The following is a 21,290-nucleotide window of genomic DNA, read 5'->3' on the forward strand; positions in this document are numbered from 1 at the left end:
ATCCGTCTTTTTCAGCTGAAACAGCGTTTTTCTCGCGAAACAAATCAGCCGAAATAGTGTTTCGCTTGTTTTTTTAGCGAAGCGAACGGGACCTTAGTTGACAACATCTTTTATTTAATTTAATCAATCCTTGTGGACTTGTACCCATAGTTTGTATTAGACTTGATCGAATGTAAACTTTGATCGAATGTGGTATTATATTCTTATAACAATATTTTATATGTATCTAAAATCACCTGAATATAAAATTACACGTAATAGCCAATTATGTACCGAATATGTAAGGTATGGATATTTGGTAAAGCTTTAGTATATATATCTAAAATTATCTGAATATAAAATACTATCCGTGTTTAGAAATTTGTTGAGAATGCAGGAATTCCATACGAATCAGGGGCCAGTTTGGTTGCCGATTTTTTTGGCAAAATGACACTATAGCGTTTGCATCGTTATTTGGCAATTAGCGTCCAATTATAGTTTAATTAGGCTTAAAAGATTCGTATCGTGGATTTCGTCTAAACTGTGTAATTAGTTTTATTTTTTATTTATATTTAATACTTCATGTATGCGTCCAAAGATTCGATGTGATGGAGAATCTTGAAAAATTTAGCATTTTGGGAGAGAACTAAACAGGGCCCAGGTATGAAAAAAGAGAAAATTTTCTCGTATTCAGAACGGTCAGGCAAGCGAAGTCACCGAATCCCGCTCCCTCAGGCCCAGCTTCAAAATCCTGGCTCCACCGCTGCCGCCGGATGATCCCCAGCTGCTGCCGCCGCCTCCTGCCATCCTTCTCACAACCCAGTGGCCCCCTCCGCCGTAACCTGGCTGCCAACGCCGCGCTGCAGTGGCTGGACGACGAGCTCGCGTCGCTCGCGCTCCCCAAGCTCGACTCCTACGCGTGCGCAAGGCTCCTGCAGCGCTGCATCGCTCGTGGTGACGCCCGCGCCGGCCGCGCCGTGCACGCGCGCGTCGTGCAGCGCGGAGGGGTGGCGCAGCTGGACACCTTCTGCGCCAACGTCCTTCTCAACCTCTACGCGAAGCTCGGCCCACTAGCCGCCGCGCGTAGGCTGTTCGACGGAATGCCGGAGCGGAATATGGTGTCCTTCGTCACGCTCGTGCAGGGCTACGCTCTGCGTGGGGAGTTCGAGGAGGCCGCGGGGCTGTTCCGAAGGCTGCAGAGGGAAGGCCACGAGGTGAACCATTTCGTGCTCACCACGATCCTGAAGGTGCTGGTCGCCATGGATGCTCCTGGGCTTGCCCGCGGCATCCACGCCTGTGCGTGCAAGTTGGGCTATGACAGGAACGCCTTTGTGGGGACAGCACTGATTGATGCCTACTCGCTTTGTGGGGCAGTGTGTCATGCGAGGTGCGTGTTCGATGGGATCGTCAGGAAGGATGCTGTCACTTGGACGGCCATGGTTTCTTGCTATTCTGAGAATGACATTCCAGAGGATGCGCTTAATACTTTCTCCAAAATGAGGATGGCAGGTGCGAAGCCTAACCCTTTTGTGCTTACCAGTGTGCTCAAGGCCGCAGTTTGCCTGTCATCTGCTGTGCTAGGCAAGGGCATCCATGGTTGCGCAGTCAAAACACTTTATGATACTGAACCTCATGTTGGTGGTGCCTTGCTTGATATGTATGCCAAATGTGGAGACATTGAGGATGCCCGCACTGTTTTTGAGATTATTCCTCATGACGATGTCATACTCTGGAGCTTTCTGATCTCCCGTTATGCTCAGAGCTATCAGAATGAACAGGCATTTGAGATGTTCCTCAGAATGATGTGGTCTTCTGTTGTGCCAAATGAGTTTAGTTTGTCCAGTGTTCTGCAGGCTTGTGCTAATATCGCCTTTTTGGATCTGGGCGAGCAAATTCATAACCTTGTTATAAAGTTAGGCTATGAGTCTGAATTATTTGTTGGCAATGCACTCATGGATTTGTATGCGAAATGCAGAAATATGGAAAATTCACTTGAGATCTTGTCGGCATTACGGGATGCCAATGAGGTGAGCTGGAACACAATTATTGTTGGCTATTGTCAGTCTGGTTTTGCAGAAGATGCTTTGAGTGTGTTCCAGGAAATGCGTGCTGCTCATATGCTCTCAACTCAAGTTACATTCTCTAGTGTGCTCCGGGCTTGTGCAAATACAGCATCCATCAAACATGCTGTCCAAATTCACAGCTTGATTGAGAAATCCACATTCAACAATGACACAATTGTTTGCAATTCACTGATTGATACATATGCCAAGTGTGGATGCATTAGGGACGCTCTGAAGGTATTTGAATCTATAATACAATGTGATGTAGTCTCATGGAATGCCATAATATCGGGATATGCTCTCCATGGACGAGCCACGGATGCTCTGGAACTTTTCGACAGGATGAATAAAAGTGATATAAAGCCAAATGATGTCACCTTTGTTGCTCTCCTGTCCGTCTGCGGTAGCACAGGCTTAGTCAATCAAGGACTCTCTCTGTTTAACTCTATGACGATGGATCATAGAATCAAACCATCTATGGAGCATTACACTTGCATTGTTAGGCTTCTGGGACGTGCTGGCCGTCTAAATGATGCTCTAAAGTTTATTGGGGATATTCCTTCAACACCATCTCCTATGGTTTGGCGAGCCTTGCTTAGCTCATGTGTAGTCCATAAGAATGTAGCTCTGGGAAGATTTTCTGCAGAGAAGGTGCTTGAGATTGAACCACATGACGAGACAACCTATGTCTTACTGTCAAATATGTATGCTGCAGCCGGAATTTTGGATCAAGTTGCTCTTTTGAGGAAATCAATGAGAAACATAGGTGTAAAGAAAGAGGCTGGTCTTAGTTGGGTTGAGATCAAGGGGGAAGTTCATGCCTTTTCAGTGGGATCAGCAGATCATCCAGATATGCGGTTGATAAATGCAATGCTGGAATGGCTAAACCTGAAGGCTAATAGAGAAGGTTATGTTCCAGACATAAACATAGTGTTGCATGACGTGGACGAGGAAGAAAAAGCTCGCATGCTATGGGTGCATAGTGAGAGGCTGGCTTTAGCATATGGCCTTTCTATGACACCTTCTGGCCATCCAATACGGATAATGAAGAATTTGCGTTCCTGCTTGGACTGCCATACTGTGTTTAAGGTCATATCTAAAATAGTTCAACGGGAAATCATCGTTAGAGATATCAATCGCTTTCATCACTTTGAGGAAGGAATATGCTCCTGTGGTGATTATTGGTGATGTTCTATTGTTCATTGATTTATTTGAACATAGGATAGCATATCCTACATAGTGTTATCAGTACAATTTTGTAGGAAATCTTCTTTCCATGACAAGAACTCCAAGATATACATGCATGCTTGATTTTCTGGATGGACTATTCTGAACTGATATGTTGCTTGATCTAAAGAGTACTGCTGCTGATGTCCTGTTTGGCAAACGGTGGTGGGGACCATGGCTTGGCAACGGCACTGGAGCTCATTCCTAGTGCGGCTTCCACACCTCTGCTGCCTAAGGTCTTCACTCCCATCGCCGACTCCTACTATCTCCAATCCCGCCGCAGCCTCTGCAGTCTCCGGATCCACCACCTCCACCTGCCGCCGGACCCACCACGTCGTGGCTGGTAGGCCGACCAGAGACTCCACGGTGGCAGGCAGGTCCATCCTGGATTTTTGATTGGCCGCTGCGATCATCACTGCAGCATTAAGGACGACGAGGCTGAATTAACAATGCTGCTGTGATACTTGCAGTGGGGGAGCTGAATGAGCGGTTAATGAATCATATGTGCTATTACATCTGCAGTTACCCATAGGGATATATTTAGAGCAGTTCTCAGCTAAGGATATACTGTCTCTCTGCTATAACTGTTTAACCATAGGTTGCTGTTGCTGCTTTAATTTTTGAGGTTCACAGAAGTCCAATGGCTGAGACGATAAGGGAGGAAGTTCGTAAACAGGAACTCGAGGTAGTGTATTTCACTTGATGCCATTTCTCTCCTGTATCTTAGATTTTGGACTCGTACAAATATGCTATGGTAACTGATCTGTACCTTCCTTATTCGCTACTCCATTAGAGCACAGGACAATCATGAAATGTAATGTCTCCCTATCATGTAAGCCAGAGAAACAAAAAAATTCTGGTAATTTTAGTTTCTTTGAAGAGAAGGACAGGTCTGGTGCAAGCGGTAGAGTCTTACCCCCTGTGACCGGAAGGTCCCGGGTTCGAGTCGCAGTCTCCTCGCATTGCACAGGCGAGGGTAAGGCTTGCCACTAACACCCTTTCCCAGACCCCGCACAGAGCGGGAGCTCTCTGCACTGGGTACGCCCTTTTTTAGTTTCTTTGAAGAAAACTTATATATATAGTTAATAACATACATGGAGATACCTGGATATCTGAGGATATTGCATAAGAAATAAATTAATGTCTTTAGTGTAGTTCGCCAGAAATTGATCATGATCTATACCTAATATATCATATGATTGTTGTGAATGTACTGCTCACAATATATTAGCCTTTTTTATGTGCTAGAGCCTGGAATATAGTTGGCTTTAATGACAGTGAGGTTGAAGCCGTTGGGATGATGGATCAACTAAAAGGTATTTCACAGCGCTGTTAAATTCACTAAGCACTATTGTATATGTGAGCTACCATCAGGAGTTTGTTGTGTTAAAAGAATCAACTGTTGCTGAATGCTGGACATGATCTATTTTATTTGTCAATCTATTGAGGCTTCTCCAGCTTAATCATTTCCTTTTACCACCTCGCCTCAGCCTCACTTAACTAATCTGCAGCTTCATGCCTTACCTATATTTATTTTAACGATCTGTTGTTTCAGGTTAGGCCTTATGAAATATATGTTGTTTGTCATGAAGATGATGGTGCCTCACTAGATAATCGAACTGCCTTTAATGGTGCTTAGCTTGGAGCCTGTTGATGGCAACAAAGTGGATCTACATGATTGTGCAAAGGTATTCTCGACTGTTGTCTGTCATTATTGTTAAGTATTTTGATCACTTACACTATGGTGGCCATGTGGTTCCGCGACCTCGGCAGCAACACGCTGCATCCTCTTTAGTCCCTACCTCGAGCTCTTCATAAGTGGAGCTAATAAATCCTATAATATTTTTAGAGTTATAGGGCCAAGTCCCTGCCTTAACCACGACAAAAAACGTTTTACAGCATCCAGATAGATGGACCACATCTTACCGTCTAGAAAAGAAAACATAAACAGTTTAGAACCCAACTAGAAACATTACACGAAACCAGAACCCAGCCTCGCTCACATCTCCTAGGATACCCCTAGCCTCGAAGGATGTGGACAACAATTCTTCTGCTTCGGTCGGCAGGAAGTTTTCTTTCCAGTTTGTAGTGTTCAGAAATAAGAAGCTTCTCCCTGTTTTCTCTTGCATCAGCATTCAGCAAGTCAATCTTGCTGGTCTTGCTGCAATTCTTCTCAGTTCGGCAAGTTTAGAGTTGAACTTCGGATGGTGGTCCGGTGGGCAGAGTACCAACTACCCCGGCCCTGACCCATGACCTCAATTTTCAGAAGCAATGACTTCAAATCGTTTCAAGTATATCCTCCTGAAAACACAAACCGTTCCTTAGTTTCCAAAGCCCCCAAGGGCTGCAGCAGAGAAGATATTAGCAACTACAAACTTTTTGACAAATCCTATAATATGGATTCGCCGTGACATGTGGTTCACATTTTCATTTAGAAGAACACAAGTAAACATATTCCACAGACCATCTTGTCGTTACATATTCCATTCCTTGCATCTTTAATTTGTACACCTACTTATCATATTATAGGAAAAGAATGACATAACAAAATATGTATTTATATACATGCAAGGAAATCGTGTCATTTCTAACTATGTACATGTCCGATTTCAGATCTGAACTTTTGAGTGACTGGCTTCTTCATGCCTTTTTGCGAGGAGTTGTATCGCTGTATCCAATGCCCTTCCGTTTTGTCGGGAAGATCATGTAGACAGCTTGATAGGAACGCCATCCCTAGAGGCAGGTTCTTGAGAAGCTCGCTGGTGCTGTTGCTAGCGTTGGGGAAGAAGCACCTCTGGAGGCCGGCGTCGCTGAAGGCCACGGTGAGGAACACCACGGCGGCGACGACGGCATGCACGTAGTCCAGCGGCCGAAGGCGAAGTTTCTGGATCTCGCCGAGCGCCCACTCCCACTCCTCCTGCTCGCCCGAGAAGTTGAAGACGTTGAACCCGTGGGGCGTCGCCATGCAGTAGTAGAGCCTGCTGTCTCGGCCGACGACGCTGTCGGTGAAGGAGGAGGGAGAAGGCGGCGAGGACAGCGACCAGTGTGGCCGTGAGCCACTTGTTGACGGGATGGCACGTCCCATGGTTGGTGAAAGGACGGGGACAGCGCCTGGTACGCCACCACCGAGCCAGTCGGCAGGAGCTGCGCCAGGTTCGCCGCGCTTGACACCACCTTGTCCGCCACTGTCCGGTCGGCTGCCATGGTAGCAGAGCCGTCGTCCGCACCCTTTTGCACCGTCGGCGGTGCTCTGTCGTTGGTCTGAGCGCCATTAAGGTACTCTTTACTACTGTAACATGTGTGCTGGCTCTAGGTGTTTCTGGACTCTGGATCGCGCGTGTGGTCTTGTCCATTCGTGCGGAGAGTTGATGTTTATCATAGGTGAATCTTTGTGGAAGTTTGTTGGCGTGTTGATTTGTCTGCTAGTTCATGTGTTGCTCTCAGCTAGTTCATGTGTTGCTAAATGATAACGATAGCATGACAACGTCCGGGCGGACGGACCCGGCCCATGCCGTGCCTTTACCCTGACCCTGGCACGCTTGCGTCCACACGCGTGATTTATCAGCCATCGCTTCTCTCTGTCATGCCTCCCGCGCTACTCCATCTCTCTCTCCCTCTCTCTTAGGTGCGGGCAAACGTCTCAGCACGACGGTGTAGCGGCCTCGGCGTGAGCGGGCTACGACGAGGAGGCCCGAGCGGCCCTTGACATGGCGGCACAACGGCGCCGACGGCCCCGATCACGGGTGGACTAGCGCGGCAGGGCCGGTACGAGTGGCTCCCCAGCGGATCTGGCTCCCTCTCCCAGTCGTGCGGGCGCTGTCTTCTTGCCGTGTCGCGTAGCCGCCGCCGCCGGTCCACCGCGGGCCGTTGCCTCCTGTGAACTCAACACGCCGAGGAGCCTCCATTCTCCCGAGCAGCATGGAGATGTTGCGCTGCGTTGAGAGCGCATGCTGTAAGCATATGTTTAAGAGGTATGTTGTAAGTTGCTTCGTATGAATGTTGCAAAAAGTAGATCAGGATGTTGCACATGTTGCAAGTGTTTCAGATGAATGTTGCAAGCGTTTGTTCAAAATGTTTTATCTGTTTCAGACGTATGTTTGCAAGCGTTTTAATCTGGATGTTGCATATGTTTTATAAATATGTTGCAAGAATGTTTTTTCAAATGTTGTAGTCTTATGTTGCAACAAGTATTTCCATGTTGTAAGTTGTAAGTGTTTATCTGGAAGTTGCATATGTTGCAATGGATATACATGTATGTTGCAAGTGTTTTATTTGGACGTTGCATATGTTGCAGTGGCTATACATATATGTTGCAAGCATATGTTTCTAAATGTTTCGTCTGTTTCAGATGTATGTTATAGCAAGTGTTTTATGTTGCAAGTGTTTTTATTAGCAGGCACGAGAAGTGAGTGCAGGTAGAGGCGGTCCCGCGTGCATGCACATCAATATGGCATGCGTAGGCGTGCAATAGCCAGCGCGTGTAGCAGGAGCATGCAGGCGCGTGCAGCGCATCAGGCAGCCATGGCCGTTTAGGACGGGACTGTCTGGGCGCTAGCCACGCCGCTCAAGAATGGATCGGACATGGAGGAACTTTCTGCTACTACCGGTCACAACCGGCGCTAACATTGAAATCTGCTTAATACGATTTGTGTGCTAGGCGAGATCTCTCCTTGGAATTACCTCTAGATTTTTATTGTGCTTTTATACCAATACCAAATTTTATAAGATGTTATTTTAAATAAGTTTATATATACACACAATTCTTCGTTATAGGAAATTTAATATCTCGAGTGTCGTGGCTCCAACCTAAAAAGATTGCTTATGCCATTGTAGTCATTAATTAAAAGTATAGCCTGCTAGGACCTAGAATGTTTTTAGGAAAACCATAAAGTAAAATTTTAAATAAATGTACAATAAGCACTAGAGTTTGAACTTAACATATGAATAAAAGAATAGCAACTACCAATAAGATCAAAAGTTGAAAGCTAATATACACAAGTGCTTATATACTTAGTTTTTAACTAATGCATATCATGCATGCTAGGGAACAAATGCTAAAAGTTCTAACTAGAGGTCCACAATGAAACCTCCATGTTAATTGTCATGAGATGTGCTAGAAAAAAAAAGATAAATCATAGAAATTCTCATAAAAAACAGAAAGATACACGACCATTTATACTATGGTAGTACTTTATTTAAAAGTGCAGCTTATGACATGAAATGTTTATTTTTCATAAAATCCAAAGGAGTTAACAAATATACATTAAGCACAAGGGTGTAAACTTAAATTAGTGAGAGAGAAATCTGTATGAACTGATAAGATCCAAATTTAAAATATAAAAAACCTAGGTTTGTGCCGCCGTTTATTATGTCTCCTAAGATTTTAGCCCATGCGAAAGCACAGGTTGATGGACTAGTTATAAGTTTCTAACAAAGCATATAATAGGATACAACCTAGAATCATTACTTACTTAATTCAACCCTTCTAATGGACTGAACTCAGAAATAGTCAAAAGTACTATGTCAATTCCTTTTTGAAACGGAAGTGTAGCCTAGCTTCACCCCAGAGTCCCGACGTCGTCGCAATGGCACACTGCGTGGCTCAATGGCTCAATTCAATCAGCTACTAGTATCTAGTGATTGTGGAAACAAAAGGTAAATAAGGAAGCGTCGTACGTTGTGAACACTTAAAAAAAGAAAGATTGTGGCTAGCACGAGGCCAGCGGCCCGTCACCTTTGACTCCTTCCTCCGTCCTCCCCGCGTGCCGCCATCCCCGACGTCTCCGGAAAGGCTGCAGGGTCGTCGCAGGTCACGATTGAAGGACGCGTGCGTGTACACCGCCGAGTACTACCGAACTTTTCTTTGTCCAAGCCTCCTGCACTGAACGGCTCGCGTCCTCGCGAGGATGGCTGGCAACACGCACACCACGCACGCGCACGTTGATGGACTAGTTATTTTACTAGCAGTCACTCCCTATGTCCACGGCCGAACGATCATCGTTTTTCGAGAAGTCAAACGGTTTAAATTTTAACTAAATTTATATAAAAAGTATACACATTTATGATATAAAGTAGTTACAAAATATATTTTTATAATAAATTTATTTAAAAATATAAATACTAATAATATTTATTATAAACTTAGTCAAATTTAAGTTTCTTTAACCGGTATGCATACCATAATTACATTCTTTTAGACGGAGGTACGCTTAGACCGATCGAGAAAGGTTAAGTTGGCTGAATCGATCGATGCCGACGTTGGGCATTGGATTGGGCGAAGCCCCTCCAAGATCCGATTTTATTTTTTCCCTCCAATTTCGCTGAGATTAGCCAAAATAGCTATCTAAATTTAGTGTTTTAGCTATTTCTAAAATGAATCTTACTTAAAAAAGAAACTAACTACTCCATTCCATACTCAAAAACCTGTCACGTCACCCAACTTCCGTCTTTTCGGATTGAAGCGACCTGGTCGTTCGTCTCGTACGGCGGCGCCTGGGAACTGGAAGTCATCTTCGTCAATTTGGAGCCTGCTAGCTAGCCCATGTGGAGGTGAAGAGCGCGTAGCTCATGTCCATGGCGCTCGGGTTGTTGGCCCAGGCCAAGTACGGGTAGATATTGGCCATCAGCGGCAACCCGGTGCGGGCAAGGAACTGCATCACGGGGCCCATGTACCCCTACGCCTCGCCGGTGAACTGCGCCGCCGACAGCGGGCTGTACACGCCCAGGATGGCCTGCGACACCGACGTCGTCACCTTGATGTGGCCCAGCTCGGCCGCCGCCAGCGCCACGTGCACGTTCTCCATGGCCGGCGCCAGGTTCTGCGCCGCGCCGCCGGCCACCTCGTTACCCACGACACAGACGGGTACGCCTGGAAGTTGTTGCGGTCCCACGACTCCGCCTCGAGCGGGAAGAAGGGGAAAGCGCGCGGGAAGGAGCCGCCTCGCAGGTACAAACATGTATTTATGAATGAACGAAAACAATCACATATCAAATTACCATGTACATAAAACCTACATACAAGTATAAAACCTAGTTTTCCTGCAAAAAGAAAAGCACAAAGTCTACAATAATATATTCTAAAAGGAACAAACTAATCTATAATATACAGGCCGGTCATGTACATAAGTGCTGTATAATATTCCAAATTTTGAATTGCATTCGAACCAACTAGTATGTCCTAAAAATAAACCATATCAGAACTTTTGAAACACCGGCCCCTCATGTCGCTGTTGCCTTTTGTTGCGGAGTGGTGTCGTTGTATCCGATGCCCTTCCTTGTGGTCGGGAAGATCAAGAACACGAAGCTCGACAGGAACGCCGTCCCGAGCGGGAGATTCTTGAGAAGCTCGTTGGTATTTTCACCAGCACCAGGAAAGAAGCACTTCTGCAGGCCGACGTCGCTGAACGCGACGGTGAGGAACACGACGGCGGCGAAGAGCGCGTGCACGTAGTCGCGCGGGCGGAGCCGGAGCCTCCGGAGCTGGCCGAGCGCCCACTCCCGCTCCTCCTCCTCGCCGGAGAAGTTAAACACGTTGAACCCTCGCGGGGTGGCCACGCCGTAGTAGAGCATCCCGTCGCGGCCGACGACGCTGTCCGTGAAGGAGAAGAAGAGGGAGAAGCCCGCCAGGACGCCGACCAGGGCCGCCGTCAGCCACTGGTTGGCCGCCGTGCAGGTGCCGTGGTTGGTGAAGGACGGGGACAGCGCCTGGTACGCCAGCACCGTGCCCGTCGGCAACAGCTGCGCCAGGTTGGACGCGCTTGTCATCACCTTGTCTGCCATTGTCCCGGAGCCTGCCGATGCTGCCATCACCCGCATGGTCGTCGGTGAGTCGTTTTCGGCTCCGCCCTTGGGCGTCGGCGGTGCTATGGCGTTGCTGGTCTGCGGCGAAGACATCTGGATCCTCACGCTAGACGGCTGAGGAGAAGATGCCATCGTTAGTGTGCTCGGGGTTTCTGATCTCGATGACTCGATGTGGTAAGGTCCGTTCGTACGGTAGAGTAGCTGCTTATATAGGACATTATCATCGTGGAATGATTCCAAGGTGAGCTAGCGCGTTGATTTGTCTCTACTTGAAAGGTCTTGTTGTGAAGAAGAAGGGCTATAGTTGCATGGACTTCAACTGCCCAAGCGTGGTCATCCAGTCATCATCCCTTGACAGTCACGATATTTTCCAACCATCTTACATGGAATTCTGTCCAGTTTTTTTTTTTTTTTTTTTTTTTTTTTTTTTTTTTTTTTAATAATCAACTTGCAGTCTACAGTGACTTGCAAAATGACGTTTTGTATATCATGCCACGAATGTCATATTCCAGGAACGTGAGGAAGTGGGGGAGACCTGCAAGAAGAGGATAATCTCCAACTTCGACTTGCCAATTTTATTTCTCATGAAAATAGCATATGACCGATTGATCGAAATACTTCAAGACTCCACCTTTGGCAACCATAGTAAAAAATTTCTTTGAGTAATTGTAAATGAAAATCTATCAAGTTTGACTTTACTAAATCCTAATAAATTAAGAGTTTTACTATTTTTCTGTTGCCTGTTTTTTTTGCTTTGAATATGTCAGATTTTGGGCCATTGGATGTGTTTCAAGATTGGTGCTGAGGTTCGGGCGTGTGCTCCCATAGTGGATTGTAGAACCGACGCATTCCAAACCCGAAAACCTGTTTGAAATCCACGCCCATCATTTTGTTTATTCCACCGACCGGTTCTACTCCCTTTCCCCAATCCCCTCCGGCGAAATTTCAATATTTGACATCCAATTCATCTGCCTCGCAACATTTGACATCCAATTCGTCTGCCTCGCAACATTTGACATCCAATTCATCTGCCTTTTGAAATTTGACACTGGGGCTGCGAATTGTTTCGATTCAAGGGATTTCAATAATTTTCTCCCATTTTTCCTTTTCCTTTAATCTTTTCACCTCTCCCGACCAAATTTCGGACCAAACTACCCCTGGCATACTAGAACATATCGATTGGATTCGATCAAGAGCTCTCCGTCCGCATCACTGGTCCGTCCGCGTCGTGAGCTCAGGCGCGGCTCGACGAGTGCCCGCCCTGTCCGTGCCCCTCCGCCGCCGGCAAGCCCCCTCCACCCCTCCGCCACCCTCCCCCTCCCCTCCCCAACCATCCTCTGCCTCACGACTTGGCACTCCCTCCATTGCAGCAGCCAGGCCCAGCCACCTGATGGCTAGGTGAAAGCTCTAGTTTGGTTTTGATGAATTGATGAAACCCTAAGTGCTAACCTAGTTTATCAAAGTGATTATGAGATAGGTAGCACTACTCCAAGTGGTGAAGCAAATGAAGATCATGGCATGATGATGGTGATGCCATGGTGATAATCAAGTGCTTGGACTTGGGAAAGAAGAAAGAGAAACAAAAAGCTCAAGGCAAAGGTGAAATTGATAGGAGCTTTTCGGTTTAAGTGATCGAGATACTTAGCGAGTGTGATCACATTTAGGATCGATAGCGAGTGTTAAGTTGTGACCGGACGCACTAAATGTGATCACACTTGCTAGGTAAATGTGACCGTCCGATTTGCTAAGTGTTGTTGTAGAAAATTTTAATAGGCTATTCACCCCCTCTAGCCATTAGGACCTTTCAAGTGATATTAGAGCTGTGGTCACCATGATTTGAGGCTTAACAACCTTAGGTGTCAAAATAGCACAAATCAAAAACACCAAGAAGCCACCTCAATTTGATGGCTTAAACTATCCCTATTGGAAGGCTAAGATGACAACATATATCAAGTCAATCAATAGGAAGGTTTAGAAAGTGGTGGAGACCAAGATTGAGATAGAAGATCCAGAGAATCCTACCGCCGCCGAAGAAGTACTTCTCCAAAACAACGATATTGCTCTTAGTGCCATTTATGATGCTATTGATGAGAGAACATTTGAGCAAATCAAGAACATTGAGATGACTTATGAGGCTTGAAAGAAGTTGGAGGAGTCATTTGAGGCACTCAAGCGATGAAGGGTGCCAAGGCATATATCCTCAAGGAGAAGTTTGCTAGTTTCAAGATGAAGGAGGATGAGAGTGTGCCGAAGATGTTTCATAGGCTTTAAGTGCTTGTCAATGATCTCAAAGCACTTGGAGAGAAGGTGGAGGCCAAGGACTTCTACCATAAGTTCTTGAGATGCCTACCCTCAAGATTTGGCACATTGGTCATTATTCTAGTAAGGAGTGGTTTGGACACCATGACACCAAACCAAGTGTTAGGAGATATAATGACCGATGATACATATAGAGACGATGATGAGAAGGAAGAAAAGAAGAAAAAGAAAGATGAGAAAAAGAAGAGTGTAGCATTCAAGGCCACATCATCCAAGGGCAAGGCAAAGCAAGAATCATCAAGTGAAGATGAAGACTTGAGCTTTGATGAGATGGATGATGAGAAGATGGCTCTCTTTGTCAATAGATTTGGCAAGTTCATGATGAAGAAGGGCTACCGTGCTAGAAGAAATAAGTCTTCATCCAAGAACAAGGAAGAATAAAAAAGTGCTTCAATTGTGGAAGCAAAGATCATCTTGTTGCTCAATGCCCATATAATAGCGACAATAGTGATGACAACAAGAAGAACAAGAAGAAGAACAAGAAGGAAAAGAAAGAGAAGAAGGACAAGATGACCTTCAAGAAAAAGAAGAAGGGTGGTTCATATGTAGTCACTTGGGATAGTGATGTTTCCTCAAGTGATGATGATGATAGTGAAGATGATGAGACCACTAAGAAGAAGGCACTTGCAAGCATTGCTATCAATGAGAAGCCTTCTCTCTTCGATATTCCATCATGCTTCATGGCTAAGGCCACTAAGGTACAAACTTGTGATGATGGAAGTGATGAGGAACATGATAATGAAAATAAAAATGAGAGTGATAGTGATGATGATGAACCAACAAAGGATGAATTACTTGACATGCTAGATGATGCTAAAGAACACTTTGACATTAAGAGAAGGGAATGCAAAAGCTTGCGTAAGGAACTAAAAGCCCTTAAGCAAGCCTTTGATGAGCTCAATGCATCTCATGAGAGGCTAGAGGAAGCCCATGAGAAGCTTGGCAAGGTTCACAAGAAGCTTGAAAAAGCTCATTCCTCTTTGCTTAATGAACAAAATTAGAAGAAGCATGTTGAGACATGTGATATAGGCTTAACTTGTGATAATAATTGATGAATTATTCTATAAGCCTATTATTATTGCTCCCACTAACCCTTCTTGTAGCACTTCTACTTCCACTGCATCTAGTAGTGACGGTTTCACATATGATGCCTCACTAATGGTTGAGAATGAGACCCTCAAGAAGGAGGTCAATGAGCTCACTCACACCTTGGCTAAGGTCTATAGTGGTGAGGACCGCTTGTTTATATGCTTGGATAGCCAAAGAGCTTTTCTATATAAAGAGGGATTGGGCTATACCCCCAAGAAAGGCAAGACGACCTTTGCTCCTCATAAGACTAGTTTTATGAAGAACAATGATTGGTTTTGCACTAGTTGCAAGCAAGTTGGTCATAAAGAGCATGAGTACAAGAACAAGAGCAAAAATGCTAATGTATCCTCAATTAAGATTGATTCTTTCTATGTGCTTATTAAGGGTAAAAATGGTGTGAAAGCTAAGTTCATTGGTACACCATGGATTGGCTCAAAGAAGAAAGCCATTTGGGTGCCAAAGAGCTTGGTCACTAACCTTCAAGGACCCAAGCAAGTTTGGGTACCTAAAAATAATTGATCTTCTTTTGTTGGTAAATTACAAAGCCAGAGAAAGGCATTACGTTCTTAATAGTGGATACACTCAACACATGACCGGTGATGCAAGAATGTTCAACTCAATCAATACCAATGACAATGATGGTTATGATAGTATCACATTTGGTGACAATGGCAAAGGCAAGGTCAAAGGGCTTGGTAAGATTGCAATATCCAATGACATGAGCATTTCCAATGTGTTGCTTGTTGAGAGATTGAACTTTAATTTGCTATCTGTGGCTCAATTATGTGATCTTGGATTCAAATGCATATTTGGGGTAGATGATGTAGAGATCATAAGTGTAGATGGCTCTAACTTGATCTTCAAAGACTTTAGATATGAGAATATATACTTGGTTAATTTCAATTCTAGTGAAGCTCAACAATCTATATGTTTGTTTACTAAGTCTAGCATGGGTTGGTTATATCATAGAAGGCTTGGTCATGTTGGAATAAAATAATTGAATAGATTGGTTAAGCATGACTTGGTTAGAGGCTTGAAAGATGTTGTGTTTGAGAAGAATAAGCTTTGTAGCTCTTGTCAATCCGGCAAACAAGTTAGAAACACTCATCCTAGGAAAAGCATGATGAGCACTAGTAAAGCATTTGAGTTATTGCACATAGATTTGTTTGGTCCAACTCAATACACTAGCATTGGTGGTAATAAATATGGCTTTGTGATAGTGGATGATTATACTAGATACACTTGGGTATTCTTCCTAGTGGATAAAAATGATGTGTTTGCAACATTCAAATCATTTGTCAAGGGCATTCACAATGAGTTTGAAACAACCATCAAGAGAGTTAGAAGTGACAATGGTAGTGAGTTCAAGAACACTAGAATTAAAGAGTTGTGTGATGAATTTAAAATTAGACATCAATTCTCGACAAGTACACTCCACAATCAAATGGCCTTGTTGAGAGGAAGAATAGAATACTCAATGATATGGCAAGGTCTATGCTTAGTGAGTATAATGTGAGTCAATCTTTTTGGCCGAAGCTATCAACACGGCTTGCTATTGTAGCAACCGCCTCTATTGTCACCCATTGAAAGAAAAGACACCATATGAGCTCTTGAATGGTAGAAAGCCCAACATTGCATATTTTTGAGTGTTTGGTTGTGAATACTATATCTTGAATAAAGGCACTAGATTGGGTAAATTTGACAAGAAATGTGATGAAGGATTCCTACTTGGATACTCAACTACTAGCAAAGCATATAGAGTTCGAAATTTAGATAGTGGTACTCTTGAGGAAGTTCATGATGTTGAATTTGATTAAACCAAGGGTTCCCAAAATGAAAATGAGAACTTAGAAGATGTTAGAGGAATTCAACTTTCAAATGCCATGAAGAACATAGATGTTGGTGAATTAAGACCTAGGCAAGTGAATGATGATAAAGATGAACAAGTGTAAGTGCTCTCTAACACAAATATGCAAGACGATACAAATCAAGCTAGTACAAATGGCTCTCATAACAATAAATAAAATCAAGTGGCTAGTACATCATCTCAACCAAATGATGAAGCAAGTGCAAGCGATCAAGTTTCAATACTCCAACCAACCAATATTGCAAAGGATCATCCATTGGACACTATCATTGGTGATATTTCAAGAGGTGTGCAAACTAGATCAAGATTGTCTTCATTTTGTGAGCATTTCTCATTTGTGTCATCCATTGAACCAAAGAAGATAGATGAAGCATTGACGAATGTTGATTGGGTGAATGCTATGCATAAAGAATTGAATAACTTCATAAGAAATCAAGTATGGGAATTAGTAGAGAGACCAAAGGGACACAATGTGATTGGAACCAAATGGGTTTTTAGAAACAAGCAAGATTAAGATGGATAGTAGTAAGGAACAAAGCAAGATTAGTAGCATAAGGATATACACAAGCTGAAGGTCTTGACTTTGGAGAAACATATGCCCCAGTTGCTAGATTAGAAGCAATTAGAATCTTACTAGCCTATGCTTGTGCCCACAACATCAAGCTCTATCAAATGGATGTTAAGAGTGCATTTCTCAATGGTTACATCAATGAAGAAGTATATGTTGAGCAACCTCTCGGTTTTGAAGATGACAAGAAGACCGACCATATGTACAAGTTAAAGAAGGCATTGTATGGCTTAAAGCAAGCACCTAGAACATGGTATGAGAGATTGAGGGACTTCCTACTCTCTAAAGGGTTCATGATGGGCAAGGTTGACACCACTCTTTTCACCAAGAAGATTGGTAAAGACTTATTTATGTTGCAAATCTATGTTGATGACATCATATTTGGATGAACCAATCAAGATTTTTGTGAAGAGTTTGAAAAGATAACGGCTAATGAGTTTGAAATGTCTATAATTGGGGAGCTAAGTTACTTCCTTGGTCTTCAAATCAAGCAATTGAAGAATGGTACATTTGTGAGTCAAGGCAAGTACATCAAAGACATGCTCAAGAAGTTTGCCATGAGTGATAGCAAAGCCATTTGCACACCAATGGGGGCAAATGGCAATTTAGATAGTGATGAAAGTGGCAATATGGTGGATCAAAAATTGTATCGGTCTATGATTCAAAGCCTACTCTATGTGACCGCATCAAGGACGGATGTCATGTTTAGTGTATTCATGTGTGCAAGATTTCAAGCCTCACCAAGAGAAAGTCATTTGAAGGTTACAAAGAGAATATTGAGGTACTTGAAGCATACACAAAATGTTGGTTTATGGTATCCCAAAGGAGGAAAGTTTGAGCTAGTTGGTTACTCCGACTCAGATTATATGGGATGCAAGGTTGAAAGGAAGAGCACCTTGGGCACATGTCAATTGTTGGGAAGATCACTTGGTTCATGGTCATTAAAGAAGCAAAATAGTGTTGCATTATCAACCACCGAAGCCGAATATATATCCGCTGGTAGTTGTTGTGCATAAATACTTAGATGAAGGCCACCTTGAATGACTTTGGAATCAAGTTCAAGAAAGTGCCATTGTTATGTGACAATGAGAGTGCAATCAAGTTAATCAATAATCTAGTTTAACATGCAAGAACAAAATACATTGATGTCCGCCATCATTTCATAAGAGATCACCAACAAAAAGGAGACATTTGCATTGAGAGTGTGGGCACCGAAGATCAACTTGCCGATATATTCACCAAGTCATTGGATGAGAAAAAGGTTTTACAAGCTAAGGGATGAGTTGAACATATTGGATTTCTCAAATATGTGTTGATGCACCCCCCCGCTTATATGACATGCCCCTCCTTCGAGCAATCTAAGGTAAAAGTTGATTGGCATATCATACATCCTTACTAAGGACATGATTAGTGCATCTAGTCATCTTTCACATTTAATAGGCTCATTCATGAAAATCAAATGAATTTGATGATTGTATAGTACCACTATTGCTTCTATGCTTGACTTTATCTAGTGGTAGAATATGACACGTTTGTGGGCTTGTAAACCTAGTGTTTGATCTAGAAAATGAGCTCTAAGTGTTTAACTCAACATGGTACAAGATAGCCCTTATTTGGAGGTGTGAAGAAGCTTGTCCTTGGATCAAACCGAGTTAAATATCTTTGGCAAATGATCTAGATTGGATCAAATTTGGGAAAATAATCCTCACCCATTGATTGACATTGATAATCTCAACTTATTTAAAATTAAACCTTTGTGGTCATTGATGACAAAGGGGGAGAAATAGTGTACAAAGATAGTGAGAAGATAACAAAGGGGGAGAAATTGACATAGGGGGAGATATATGACAAAGTAATGGATCAATTAAAATTTTAAGCACACAAGTAGAGGGAGCAAGCTCATAAATTTGGTGGATGCATTTGAATTAGCATTTCATATGTTTGCTTGCATGGCACAAGTTTTAAATTTCAATATCCATGCTTGTGTGGTGTATGCTAGTTATAGGTTTGAATGATAAAATGAAAAACTAGCATGCATAAGTTAAGTAACTAGACTCATGATCATATTATGAAAACTAGACCCTTGCTTCTAATGTTGATCTCATGGGGTATTCTAGTTTTTGTGTATGTCTAGTTACTCATGGTGCTAAGGATGGTATATTGGTGCACTCCGATTGGTATCACGCTTCAAAGGTCCATCTCTTATACCTTAACATCATTTAGTAGACATTATCTCCTATGTTTCCTATCTAAGCATATGTACAAGCTCCAATCCAAACTCTTAGCACATATGTCGGGGGAGCAATTGCTACCATTTGGGGTTCGTGAAACTTGTCCATATCCTTTTACACATGATAAATATGCTTGGGAAAGCAACATAGATTCAATTAAATTTCAATTCATATCTTTGTGTAAGGGTTGTCATCAATTACCAAAAAGGGAGAGATTGAAAGCTCTAGTTTGGTTTTGGTGAATTGATGAAACCCTAAGTGCTAACCTAGTTTATCAAAGTGATTATGAGATAGGTAGCACTACTCCTAGTGGTGAAGCGAATGAAGATCATGATATGATGATGGTGATGCCATGGTGATGATCAAGTGCTTGGACTTGGAAAAGAAGAAAGAGAAAAACAAAAAGCTCAAGGTAAAGGTGAAATTGATAGGAGCTTTTCGGTTTAAGTGATCAAGACACTTAGCGAGTGTGATCACATTTAGGATCGATAGCCATACTATTAAGAGGGGTGAAACTCATATCGAAATATGGTTATCAAAGTGACACTAGATGCTCTAACTCATTGCATATGCATTTAAAATCTAGTGGAGTACTAACCCCCTTGAAAACATTTGTGAAAATATGCTAACACATATGCACAAAGTGATACACTTGGTCGTTGGCACATTTGATCAAGGGTGGTGAAGTTTGGGGTCAAAAGGAGAAGTTTCGTATTGACCGGACTCTGACCCCATGTCCGATCAGTGACGCGCAGTGAAGGCCGCCCTTGGTCCCTTGACCGGATGCTAAAGAGAAAGAGGGACCGGATGAGTAGGGGGTGCATCTGGTTACCTAGTGACATATGCTGACGCAAGCAATAGATAGAGGCTAAGTTGATCTAACGCTGGCCTAGGTTCAGTTATGAGCCACCGAACGCGTTCGGTCGTGATTTTCCGCCTTTGGAACCTTACTGGAAGTGACCAGACGCTAGGCGACTGTGCGTCCGATCCTACACTGTAGTGCGTCCGGTCACAACTTAACACATGGCGCGAAGCTGACTAGCCATTGAGATTGGGCGCTCAGCATTTGAGGCTGATGACACATGGCGAGCATCGGGCGACTAGACGCTGGGGTCTTGCGTCTGATCAACCTGACCGGTGTGTTCGGTCAGCCTGTGTTTCAGAGGACTGAGGAGCCAACAACTCTATTTCATTAGGGGCTCAATTTAAAGGGGTGTGGCCGGCTCTAGCTCACTCCGTTGGCCATTTTTATTGATATATCAACCTTGTGAGCTTAGCCAAAGCCCTCCCACTCATCTCCATTATTGATTCATCATCTTTGTGAGATTGGGAGAGAATCCAAGTACATTGCTTGAGTAATTGCATCTAGAGGCACTTGGTGTTCATGTTTCGCTATGGGATTCGCTTGTTACTCTTGGTGGTTGCCACCACCTAGATGGCTTGGAGCAGCAAGGATCGTCGAGCGGAGGTTGGTGATTGTCTCTGGCTCCGATCATGGTGATTATGAGGGGTTCTTGATATTTCCCTAGCGGAGAGCCAAAAGGTACTCTAGTAAATTGCTCATGGCTTGTGTGATCCTCATCTTGTGTTGGTTGTGCGGCACCCTATTGAGGGTTTGGCATGTGATACCAATTAGCGCGTGAACCTCCAAGTGAGTGAATCGCCACAACGAGGACTAGCTTGCCGGCAAGCAAGTAAACCTCGGTAAAAAATCATTGTGTCATCATTTGATTCCAAGGTGATTGGTCTTCATTGGTGTTCATTTTTGTGATTGGTTGGTTCATTCCTCGACTCAGCGGTATAACCATCTTGCTCTCTCTTTTTACATTACCTCAAACTAGTTGTCAAGCTCTTTAGTATAGCTAGTAGTGAGAGCTTGTTAGTTTGGTTAGTATGGCTCTTTAGTTAGCCTTTGAGAGCACATTAACTTAGTGTAGTAACATAGTCATTGTGTGGATAGAGACTATAGAAACTAGAATTGTGGTAGGTGGCTTGCTTTTTAGTAGGCTAGCATAACACTCGCTTTCGCCTCATATTTGTCTAACCGGTTTGCTAAGTGTTGTTGTAGAAATGTTTAATAGGCTATTCACCACCCTCTAGCTATTAGGACCTTTCACTAGGGTTTCGGCTAGGTGCCAGGAAGAAGG

General features: G+C 43.6%; 2 protein-coding genes and 1 pseudogene across 5 annotated transcripts; 1 reads left to right on the forward strand and 2 right to left on the reverse strand.

Annotated features, from left to right (window-relative positions):
- The first annotated feature begins 697 nt into the window (after positions 1-697).
- On the forward strand, positions 698-6,943 carry LOC136528933 (putative pentatricopeptide repeat-containing protein At5g13230, mitochondrial). Of its 4 annotated transcripts, none has more exons than XM_066521939.1 (4): positions 698-3,954; positions 4,518-4,585; positions 4,825-4,957; positions 6,895-6,943. In XM_066521939.1, the coding sequence occupies exon 1, from the start codon at positions 753-755 to the stop codon at positions 3,228-3,230; it is 2,478 nt and encodes an 825-aa protein (XP_066378036.1). In that variant the 5' UTR covers positions 698-752; the 3' UTR covers positions 3,231-3,954; positions 4,518-4,585; positions 4,825-4,957; positions 6,895-6,943. The 4 variants fall into 4 exon arrangements, with proteins under 4 accessions (XP_066378036.1, XP_066378035.1, XP_066378038.1 ...); XM_066521938.1 differs by lacking the exon at positions 6,895-6,943 and adding an exon at positions 5,883-6,137; XM_066521941.1 differs by lacking the exon at positions 6,895-6,943 and adding an exon at positions 5,930-6,137.
- LOC136528934 (protein DMP3-like) lies at positions 5,001-6,658 on the reverse strand (annotated as a pseudogene).
- A 3,309-nt stretch (positions 6,944-10,252) lies between the features above and the next one.
- On the reverse strand, positions 10,253-11,210 carry LOC136525291 (protein DMP5-like). The gene has a single exon (XM_066518298.1). It carries the CDS (start codon positions 11,199-11,201, stop codon positions 10,488-10,490), a length of 714 nt encoding a protein of 237 aa, XP_066374395.1. The 5' UTR covers positions 11,202-11,210; the 3' UTR covers positions 10,253-10,487.
- Between the last annotated feature and the right edge of the window lie 10,080 nt (positions 11,211-21,290).

The sequence above is a fragment of the Miscanthus floridulus genome, chromosome 19, assembly GCF_019320115.1.
Source record: "Miscanthus floridulus cultivar M001 chromosome 19, ASM1932011v1, whole genome shotgun sequence".
In the NCBI taxonomy this organism is placed as follows: Eukaryota; Viridiplantae; Streptophyta; class Magnoliopsida; order Poales; family Poaceae; genus Miscanthus; species Miscanthus floridulus.